Below are 12067 nucleotides of genomic sequence, written 5' to 3' on the forward strand. Positions count from 1 at the left end.
GCTATTTCTCAATATTGCCTACCTTTTCAGCTTTTAACCTCCTCTCTCCTTCTTTGCCAAACTTATCAGAAGAATATTACTCATCATCTCCATTTCTAAACTTATAATTGACTCATAAATTCTTTCCATCACAGCTATTCTCCTTCCATTATATTTTATTGAAACTGTCTTTGCAAACATTTCCAGAAACCTAATTGTAAATCTAATCACCTCATATTAAACATAATCTTTTATGTCTTCATAAGACATTTGACACTGTTGGCCATCTCCAATCTCTACACTTAAAACTCTCTTTCTCACTTTCTCTTTTTCTTTTTGCTTCACTTAAAAAAATAATATTTACTGGGGCGCCTGGGTGGCGCAGTCGGTTAAGCGTCCGACTTCAGCCAGGTCACGATCTCGCGGTCCGTGAGTTTGAGCCCCGCGTCGGGCTCTGGGCTGATGGCTCAGAGCCTGGAGCCTGTTTCCGATTCTGTGTCTCCCTCTCTCTCTGCCCCTCCCCCGTTCATGCTCTGTCTCTCTCTGTCCCAAAAATAAATAAAAAACGTTGAAAAAAAATTAAAAAAAAATAATATTTACTTATTTTTGAGAGACAGAGAGTGAGCAGGGGGGGACAGAAAGAGAGGCAAATGTAGAATCGAAAGCAGGCTCCAGGCTCTGAGCTGTCAGCACAGAGCCTGAGGTGGGGCTTGAACTCACAAACTGTGAGATCATGACGTGAGCCAAAGTCCAATGCTTAACCGACTGAACCACCCAGGTGCCCTTCTTTTTGCTTCGTTAACTCTTGTGTCAATTGAGTCTCACATCTCTCATTGCTCCTTCCCAGACTTTTATTTGCTTTTTAAGGTAGGTTCTCCCTTTACCTGTATCTATTCACTGTTTCCATTCATTTCCATGGATTCCACAGAGTACTGGGTCTTATTCAAACCCAATACATCATTTCGATGACTTAATGGTGTAATGTATTTAAAGCAATGGCCACAGTCCATGGTCCTACAAGTTTCCCAAACGCGAACTTGCTACCAGTAGCTCCTCTCACCATTCTGACCCAATATTCTGAATGCAAATGATACTTGATATACCCATGAAAGTTCTTTAATTTTTCCTTAGGAAATTAGACTCCCAGGATAAGGCTGGTTATAGAGGAAGTGAAATGAAATGCTAATTTCCTTAAGAAAATTCTAATTGAAAGTTGGTAAATTCACTGCTTGGAATAAACAACACAGAATGAAAGCAATATAAAAAAATTTATATAGTTCAGCCTACAATTCAATGTGCCAGTTCGTTTTATGTATAATGCAGCCATGTAGAAAAGCTTTTAAAATAAGCACACCTGTACATTCAGTGAAAATTAGTCTGTCAATTAAGTTTTTACTGTAACTTCTAAATAATCCATTTTGTCTCATTTAATGAAATAATTTTAAGAGTATATGGGCTTCTGCTAAAAGAGAACACATTGTTAGGAAGTAATCTATTTATTCTTCTTTGCACTTCCCTTTATTGTACATTTTGTGTGTGTGTGTGTGTGTGTGTGTGTGTGTGTGTGGTTTTCCAATTTTAAGCAGTAACAAAAATACTCTGCAAGAAATAAAGGTTTTATTGTATTTTCTGTGTCTAAATAACCTGAATTCACTTTTGTAGGACAATGGCCTGGAAAATGTATTCAACGTTAACAATACAATCTACCTAAGTGGGGTTATTCAAAGAGGCATAAAATGACAGCAAATTTTTATTATGTATATATATTTATTTACAATACTGTCTTGATTCTTTAATTTATATTATTTTCCATTACTAAAAGAACACAAAAAATGCCAGACTTGGTAATACCTCCATTCTACACAGTTCAGTATTTTCTGACACTAGTCCCTTGTTTCTTTCAAAAAATCATAGTGAGTTTTCAAAATCTGAACTATAAACATGGTACTTTGGCTATCATATACATTTTTTTACCTTTAACCTTCGGAGGTCCCACTGGTCTGCAAAATTGAAAATGTGATCACATTCCTTCCCTCCTTAATGACTCTTCATTGGCTCATTGTTGCCCAGGCTCCAGGCGTCCCTACCCAGATCTGCTATTTTCTGCAGCCTAGTCCCCATCCCTCCTCCTGCCTGCTTCCCTTCTTTTCCTCCAAGTCCATCTGGTAAGCTCTTTAAAGTCATCCTTCAAATTCTAGGTAATTTTTTTTTCTCTAGCAAGATTCTGAAATATTTTTCCACCTTTAGTGAGATACGATTGATAAATACATTGTGTAAGTTTAAGGCATACAAAACAGTAATTTGATATATGTACATATTTTGGAATGTTTACTACAATAAGGTTAGTTAATACATCACCTCCATCATCTCACATAATTACCATTTTTTAGTTGTTGCTGGTGAAAACATTTAACATCTCCTGTTCGAGCAAATCTTAAAATTTGCTGTATACAATACAGTATCATTAACTACAGCCACCATGGTATATACATCAGATCCTCTAATCTTCCTCCTTATAACAGAAAGTTTGTATCCTTGACAAACCTCTCCCATTTCTCCCACCCCTCCAGCCTGGGCAACCACCAAGCTACTCTATTTCTGTGAGTTCAACATTCTTAGATTCTACATATATAAGTAAGGTCTTACAGTATTTCTTTGTCTGACTTGTTTCACTTAGCGTAATGTCTCAACATTCATCCATGTTATTGCAAATGGCAAAATTTCTCTAGGAAAACTTTTATAATACCATCTGCTTTTCCTCTTTCGTGCCCATACAACTGGTTACTCTGTTTTGTAATATTATAAAACCTTGTACTTACTCCCATTTTCACATTAGTCATATTGTATTATAATTAATTTCTCATTGTAGTAAGCGGTACCATTTACCATTTTAACCATTTTTAAGTGTAGAGGTTAGTGACATTAGGTATGATTACATTGTTATGCCATTGTTATACCACCATCCATCTTCAGAACTTTTTTCATATTCCCAAACTGAAACTCCATCCTCATAAATAATAACTTCCCACTATAATTTCTTTGTAACATGTCTATTTCCCATATTTGAGAGAACTACTGATTTATCAATGTCTGAGTTTTATTAATATATTGATATCTAGTACTTAATTCATTGCCTGGGAAACAGAAGATGCCCATTAAATGTTTGTTGAATTGAGGTGTCATGATCAAAATCACATAGCAGATAATTACATCAGCCAGCCATGCCAATCATGTCAGCTTTCAAGCTCTACTCCACTCTAACCTAACACTTTACAAAAAAAAAAAAAAATAATAATAATAAAATAAAATAAAAAAGGAACATACTTTCAGTGGTTTTCACTTTACCAAAACAAAACAAAACAGAAATAAAACAAAGCCTTCAATGCTTTCTCATTTCATTTCTTTATTCTCATAACGTATGAATTTTACACTTTGCGTATGGCATTTAGGGCCGTCTTGAAATTGAGTCCTCCCCACCACCCCACTTTCTACTGCCACATCTTTTCACACCCAAATCCTTACCAACACAACATCATCCCTTACTCTTGAAATGGCCAATTTCAGGTTTTGTTTTGTTTTTTCCATACGCTCTGCTCAGCCTGAAACATTTCCCCCCAGTTTTAAAGCCAAATCATAGTTTTCCTTCAAGGGTGAGCCTTCTCTGATCCTTTGGTTCAGAATAAATACCCTCCTCTCTCTGCTTTTTGGGCCTCTATTTTTCATTTATTTAGTTTTGCACGACATTATATCTTACTTATGTTTACATGTTCGTCTTCATCCCTTGAGGGAAAATTGCATGAAAATTTGCATTATGATTCACTTATTTTAGTTTTTTCCTATTCTTCCTGTCAGATACTTGGAATTTTCTGCACTTGGTGGTTACTCAATAATTGTATTTGGAAAGACATCTTGTTCATATAATCCATATAATCAATACATTGTGGTTTTTGAGCATGAAGGTTATTTAAACTTGAATATTAAGGAAACAGCAAAAGAACAATGTGACAACACTGGTTAGAACAAATCTATACAATGAAATTTGACAAATATATATTAATCATGAGGTTCATATCACTGTGGTGAATACAATAAATACAAATGAACAAGATGCAGTCCACTTTATCAGGGAACTAACCACTTAGGCTTAGACAGATATATAATCAACCCAATAGTTGTTGAACAGTCATAATAAATGCTGAAGCAATGAGCTTTAGCAATTTAAACTAAGGAGTGATGACTGTTAGCAAGAAATCATAAAATATTTCATTAAAAAGGTAATGTCTGAACTTGAGTTTAAATGGGGAAATATGATTTCAGTGTGTGAACTGGGGTTGTGGAAGGATTCCAAGAGAGACATTAGCATAAGATGCAGGAAAAATGTTGGCTGATTTCAAAAATAGTGAATACTATATTTTAACAAGACCTTAGAATGACTCAGTCAGGGCAGTAAGGGGGTGAGACTTAGAGCTAGATTTGTAAGTTAGGACCATTGAAGAGATTCTTGATATATCCCTATATTATTAACATATGATAATACAGTATATTGTTATGTTATTAATACACTAATATGCTATATATTACATATAAGTATATATTACACATTAGAATGTTATTAAAAATAGTCACTATGATTAGAGCTTTGCTTAGCAAGTTTAACCTTGGAGAATTATATAGCAGAAAAGGATAGGAGACAAGAATAAATAAAAATCTATAGTAATATTCCAAGTGAGAATTTATGAAGACCTGAACTATAGTGGTTTTAATGTATATGTAAAAAGAAGGGAGTAAATGAGTAGCCACAGTTAAATGGAGGGATTAGCACTGCCTGAATACAGAGAGTTAAGACAAATTCAGAGATAACAACATTTTCTAGTAGGAGAGAATGGCATATTAGGAGACATAACCTCTCTAGGTTCATCTGTAAAATAATAGCAGTACCAAACTTCCAGGATTATTCTGCTGATATATATGTATAATATAACGATGACAGAATAAACTACATTCTATCATTTTCTCAGACGCTACAAATATATATCTATATATCTGTATATCTATATATAGATATATAGATATCTATATATATATATCTATATCTATCTATCTATCTATCTATCTATCTATCTATATATATATATATATCTCAAGGTATCATTTGCAGTCTTAACCTCTGCTCTCTGATTTCTCCTTTCTGAATTTTGGAACTGAAACAATTCAGGAAAATGTTTGGATAGATTCCTTGCTATCTGGATGGTTATTATCACTACCAGAAACTCACGAATCAGATTCTGATAATGTGGTATCCTCACTTGTCAAGCTTGCTATATGAACTCAAGAAATGCATAGACTGAATTATAAGGGACACTTGTAAGTATTTTTAATTTTAATTTAAATCTGAAGCAGCAAATGAAATTTTCCCCAACGCTTTGCTAATTTAGCCATATGCAGAATTTTGTTCTAGTACCTGGTTGTTTTTGGCTATGTTACATATTTTTGTTTGGTTCTTAAGAATGTGTTCTTCAATAATTCTCTTTTTTTCTATAAAACATTGTCCTTTGTTTTCTAAAATATTTTCAGTTACTTCCTCTAATAATCAAACTTTACCTAGTTCCCCTTTCTAAAGCTGCCAATAGTATACATTTTTTCTAAGCTTATTTTGTCAGATTTGTAAATGTTTCTTATCATCAATACATGACGCTTTACTTATAAGAGATTTCATGTACAACTGTTGTTCTAAGAACTCACACTGAAGGTGTCTTCTGATCAGAATTTCTCTCTCTCTTTCTATTTTTGATTTTCATAGTGAAATATAAATTTCATTATGAAGTAAAAGTTGGTTTTTCCCATGTACTCTCTCTTAAAATCATTAATTATTTATAAACAATTTATTGTTAGAAAACTAAGATAACTTTGCTACCCCTTTCCCCATCTGTGCATATGTGGCTTCCTAAGTAGGGAGTCTGGTTAAGCCACCTGGAAGTTAATAAAAATCAACAACAAAAAGAAAACATATTGAAGTTAATAATGACCACACAATTACTATCCTCTTATACAAATTATTTAAAACAAAACAAAAAGCATTCAGAAGGACGGCAGTAATTGTAGAATAATGTTAATGATTTAAAATATATTTAATTTACATATAAGAATCAAATGGACCATGCTGCCTATAAGAGACTACAAAAAATTTGAGGCTAAAATGTCTTTCCTCTGCTTTGGTTCCCTCAAGTGTTGTTCTCCCATTTTATATCTAATTGAACTATTCAGTTGCCATTTCTGGAGCTAATTTTCAGCGCCTTACTTGAACTTGAGGGATATTTTTATCGCAGCATACATACTTTGGCCAAGGGGTCTCACCTCACCTTTGTTTACAACAGACAGAGGCTTTATTACTGTATGGTAAGCAAGGCTTTCATATTCGTAGTTGCTAAAGCTTTTGTTTCTCTACCCTTAATGATAAAATGTTTTGAGGGATGTACCCAAAATAAATGTACTTTTAAACATACATGAAAATCAAAATTAACAATGATAAAACACAAAATAAACAAACATTTAATATTTTCTTTCTGGACGTTCCAGGAATGCATATACCTGCTGTATAGGTAAAACCTATCCTTTCTCATAAAAAGATTGAGTTCTTTGTCATCATCCATTATCTCAGAGGTTCTTTTCTTCTGTGATGACTAAGATGTACCAATCTCTTATTTCCCTTTGTTTTATTTACTTATTTATTTTTATTTATTTGAAGCCATCCAGTTTATTAAGCTGAACTGAATGCTTTGTCTATTTATTTTTTAACTATTATGCCACCGTTTATGTTTTTAACACAGCTAGCATTTAGTTGACATGGAACTGATGATTGTCTCTGCAATTAAAAGTCCATTTTTTTCTAAAGTTTAAGTTGTTAAACCCAGAACAAACAAAGCCAAACTTTAAACTTGTTTTTTTTTTGGTTTAGCTTATTTTAAAGAACAAGGTGATTTGTACTAGATGAAATTTTTAACATGCTTTAAAAATGTGTATTTGTGTGTGTGATGTAAATGCAAATATTATTGTAGTAAGAATGCCCTGATAATACTTATAATTAATGACATTAGCCACCCACATATTTAATTATTTAAAATAAGAATATTTTGTAGAATTATTTTAGTATGTCCAACTAGCCAATGCCAATATTTACCTTACTGGAATACATTTCTGGAGGAAAAAGTAGCCTTACAAGTATTCTCTCTCTTAGAGACAGAGAAAGAGATGGGTCGATTTTAGTGGCCTATACAGATTATTGTTTATATATTTTAATATATTCTTTTACAGATATATAAAATATATATATATATATATATATGTGTATATATATATATATATATATATATATATATATATCTGGTCTAGTGACCCAAGTTAATCTGTATACTAAAAACCAAAATAAGTCAATTTTTCTAAAGAAAAAAAACCACAACTTTTTAAATCTCAGAGATGGTTATAATACCTGAGTCATGAATGAGAGCAAGAGAAGTGGATTTAATGGTGCCACTAAACACGGGCATGATGCTTTAGAAGATAAGAATAGTAAGAACCTTAAGGGAAGTATGTTTATATCTCCAAGGACTTAACTTCATTTGTGCCATTTTCTAAGTTTAGCAGATATATGACATGCTTTCCAATTTTGGAGCTGTGTTTTACTCTCTGAAAGGACTGGCATTCTGACTGCAGTCTTTCTAAGCCACTTTGTCACTAGAGCTTGATAATTTTCTTTTCATCTTTAAGTGACTGATCTGAACCACCAGATATCAGGAAACATGACTCTGGCAACTGGTTTCAACACACCTTGTTCAGTGGCATATACAGAATGTAATTTATTTTTTGTGACAGTTTTAATCAAAGTGATGTGAAACACAAGGGCTATAATGCTAGTGATATCACACCTCAAAAGAGGAGAAAGTTTGGTATGTTACCTCCTGATTAGCAGCAGCTAGTTCTTCTTCCAGTGCAGAGACTCTTTCTAAAGAAACCCTCAGTCGCTCCCTTACCTAGAAGAAAAACCAAAATATGTGCAGTAATGTACATCCCATACATGTTAAACTGTGCTGAATCCATCATTAACATTATCCGAGACAGTCATATTTGGCGAATTTTTAACGTAGTTATAGCCCTAAGTGCTCATAAATTCTATGAATACATTGTCACCTTATAGCATCTCTCTATCACGGTATTTCCTTATAAGCAAGTCATTTTAGTCTCAATGACAGAATTTCTAACGGGAAAGAGACAGACCTGCTTATTCTTAATTCTGACTCACAGTAAGTGGAGGCAAAGTTCAAAAATATATTATGAATTCCCCTGAAAAAGACTCACTGATTAAGTATGAGACATAGGCAAAATCCTTCTTTCTACTTTTTAAAAAATAATATCTGAGCTTCATTTGGTATGAGTAACTTCATAAAAGATTCTCAGAATCTGAAAAAATATTGTCTATTGCTCATAATGTTTATTAGTTAGAGGTCTACATTGCTACTGAGGGATTGAAAACTATTTGATTACTCTGGAATTCCTAACTAGCTTCCAGATACCAAAGGTTAAGCCATCATATTTTATAGAACCGAATACTCTGCACATTTAGTTTGAAAATATTTATGATTTGGAAATAATATGATTTACAAATGTTTCATAAATAAATGAAACTCAAAGAAGTGGTCTTTAATTCTTGCTTTCTTAGAACTTCTAAAATTGTTTTAGTTATTATATGTTCAGATCTTTAGATATGCTCTATATTACATATATGTAAAATATATATTATCATGTAAAAATTTAAGGAATTCAGAGAAAGGATTTTAACTGAATTTAATTTAATTTAATTCAAATTTAATTGGAATTAAAATTAATGTCTACAGTGACTTAATTTTCCTTAGAAAAGAATCAATAAAATACACTGTTCTTCAACTTAAGATGTAATTCATGGTGAATTTTTGAATATGAGCTAACATAGAATTTGCTCCATGGGAATGTTATAGTATTTGTGCAGTTAATATGTATTTTAATATATATTTTTATTAGCTCTAATTTTATTAATGCATTGACAGTATATTTTAGTGTATCACATTTCCCTATTTTAAAAAGATAAGATTTAAGTGAGAATATAGGTTAAATATATTTTAGAAATTCACATAATAATTAAAGTTGAATTTAACATTACTTTTCAATTAGTAAGCAGACAAAAACCCCCCACTAATATCCTATTAATCTAGAATCTAACAAGAAATTTTAAAAAATATCAATTATATTTTTGTGGTGTATAATGATAACTGATACATATTCAGGTGGCTGGGTGCACTTCACTCCTGAAATGTATCTTGAGTTAGAAAGAATAACTATCTGAGAGGAGTTTAACATGAATTATATTTAGTTATGCTCAAATCCTCTGAAAATTAGTAATATATACATGAATTGATATTTGATATCAAAGATAATTAATTACATAGGATCTTTCATGATATTTAGGTGTGCTAGATAGCCTGACACATACCCATGCTGTTTGACAAATATCCAATTGTTCATTAAAATGCATAAAACTAATAATGCTGATTAATAACTGAACAAGAACTACTTGAAAGGAAGTCTTTGATGATTTGACTTGGGGAATACTTTTTTTACGAGCAGCCTGGATAGATGTAAAAGAAGCAAATATCTGAAGGCTGCAAATAAGGAGGATTGCTGATGCGTGGAATTCAGATATCAACAAAAATCTTAGTAGATGTGCTTGATATTTAACAGGGTTGATTATAAAGTTTTACACCCACTTCCTAAAATACCAGCTATAAAATTCAGGTGTTCTGAGTGAGAAAGTTCTAAGAATCATAGTTGATGAGAAGAGCAATATGAAATTGTCAAAATGTAAGTTAACGATCTCACTATAAGCAACATTGATACTATCACATTAACACTGCTGTGAAGAGGCTACGTGTCTTATTTTAAGATATACTGATACACTGGAATGTTTCTAAAAGAGTTCTTCAAATCATTTACAGAATGGCTGAAACCAGGCTATCCTGTAGGTTTCAGGCCTGAAACCATGGCTAAACCAGTATCTTCCTGACTTTCTTTGCTAAACTGATGATCACAAAAATTGTTCTAATATGATTCCTATTTACCACAAAGTTAAACATTTTTATTCTCATTATAGTGAGTCTTCAAAGGGTAAAAAATCATTAAGCTTAACAAACAACTTGAATATAGAATAACCCCTCAAATAAATTTAGAATGGTATCTACAGCTTGAGATTATATTACCCACAAAGTAATGAATCTAAAGGTGTCTCTACAAGAAAATAAAAACAATTTCTGAATATATTTTGAATTAGTTGTAAATCCAAAAACTGGGGTGGTAAATATCAATACATTATGAGATAAATGTATGATTCATGTTTTTATTAGGATAAATTATTCTCTGTATTTAATTCATATTGCGCTAATTTCTGCTAAACTGAGTAAGACAAACAAACAAACAAAAAAAGGTGGGATGCAAAAAAGTAACTTTTCTAAGGCATAAAGAATCCCAAAATTTTACCTTGTCTATATAGCTTAAATTGCATTAGCAGTGAAAAAAATATTGTCTCTGACCAGCTTTTAGCTTTTTGCTCTGCTCTGCTAAGCACAGCACCAGCAGAATGACATAATTACCTTTACTTTCCTTGTTGGATTTGGTGTGCTGTGGAACTATCTAGACATGATTGATATGCCATGAAAAATTATAATTTTAACTTTTTTTTTTCCTAAATGTAAGTACACAGGTGATATCCTTAGCTCTATACGTAACCTTTTCTGATTTCTTTTGCTATTTAACCACATTCAACGCATCCATTGTTTGTAGTCTCTTAGTTAATACATGTTAATGTTTTAATTTATAGAACTATAGTATAACCTCTAAAATATTTATATACACCTAGAATTTTTTATTTATAGTTTCATCTACTATATCAATTTTCTTCATAAGGGTATAAAAAATAACTAAAGAATTTTTTCCCCAAAGGATGTTTCAAGGCTACATACATCCTATCCCTGAGAATTTAAAATAAAATAATTCCCTAAAAATAACAAATGTGTTTCAGGATGAAAAGAAACTTTGGTGGAAGAAGCATACATTCCAAATTAAAAGTAAGGTATGGCAGGGTTTCATTTTGGAATTATCAGTCCTATAACAGAAAACATTATAAATGTTTTCTCCTTAGACCAGAAGTTCAAATCCAGTTTTGGCAATATGATATTAGATCACAGAAATATATTTACTATGAATTTTTACATATACTTAAACATGTATATTTATCATTTCCTCCAGCCTCCAAAATTGGTTAACACATTGGAGAGTGATATTCAAAGTTACGGTCAGTCTTCGCTAATAAGGAAAATTCAAACTTACAATTCAGTGGATGTATAAATAAGGACATTAATAATGACAACTGCCAGTAATTGTAACCATCCATAGCTATGCTTAATTTTCTCTACTTTGTTTAGCTCTTCATGTGTAACTTTACCCTGTAAAGTCGGTAGTGTCTTGTCCTCAAGCAATGGTTAATTGCATCTTCTGATCATCTCTCTGTATTATAACATAGTATCCATAGTACTTATAGAATGTTGTAATTTGTTTCCCCACCCTTCCTAGCCTCTTGAGTAGCTGTGAGCTATTCCTAGAGGAACTGTCCATGAAAGCACAGATTAATCCTTCAATAACTAAATAAAATGCTACTTAAAACAAGCATGTGGATCAACAGTAACACCAACATCTTTACTTAGTTTGAAAGTTTTATCAAGTGCTGAAATTTATTCACATTAACAGTAATACTCATTAACATTCAATGAGCACTTGCCATATGCTAAGTACCATATAAGAGTTTTTTGCACATCAGATCACATTTAATCCTCATGGCAATTCTATAAGCTAAGTACTATTAGCTCTCCATTCAAAAGAGGAAAACAGATGTTTAGAGAAGTCACTTGTCCATATCTGTCCAACTCCAGAATCCAAGCTCATAACACTTTTCCTTTAGACTGTTCAACAATACTTAGCTGATAATCAGTTCAGTTGCCTAGGAACTAAC

General features: G+C 32.2%; 1 protein-coding gene across 21 annotated transcripts in view; it reads right to left on the reverse strand.

Moving 5' to 3' along the window:
• PPFIA2 (PTPRF interacting protein alpha 2) overlaps positions 1 to 12067 on the reverse strand; it is a 477637-nt gene that overhangs the window by 175204 nt on the left and 290366 nt on the right. For 19 of the 21 annotated variants that reach the window (XM_045464340.1, XM_045464362.1, XM_045464361.1 and 16 more), the window contains one exon: positions 7932 to 8006. The exons of the other annotated variants lie outside the window; for them this stretch is intronic. In XM_045464340.1, the coding sequence (XP_045320296.1) occupies positions 7932 to 8006 (75 nt within the window). The remainder of the gene's footprint in view (positions 1 to 7931; positions 8007 to 12067) is intronic. 21 annotated transcript variants of the gene reach the window in all.

Source organism: Leopardus geoffroyi, chromosome B4 (genome assembly GCF_018350155.1).
Source record: "Leopardus geoffroyi isolate Oge1 chromosome B4, O.geoffroyi_Oge1_pat1.0, whole genome shotgun sequence".
Classification (NCBI taxonomy): Eukaryota; Metazoa; Chordata; class Mammalia; order Carnivora; family Felidae; genus Leopardus; species Leopardus geoffroyi.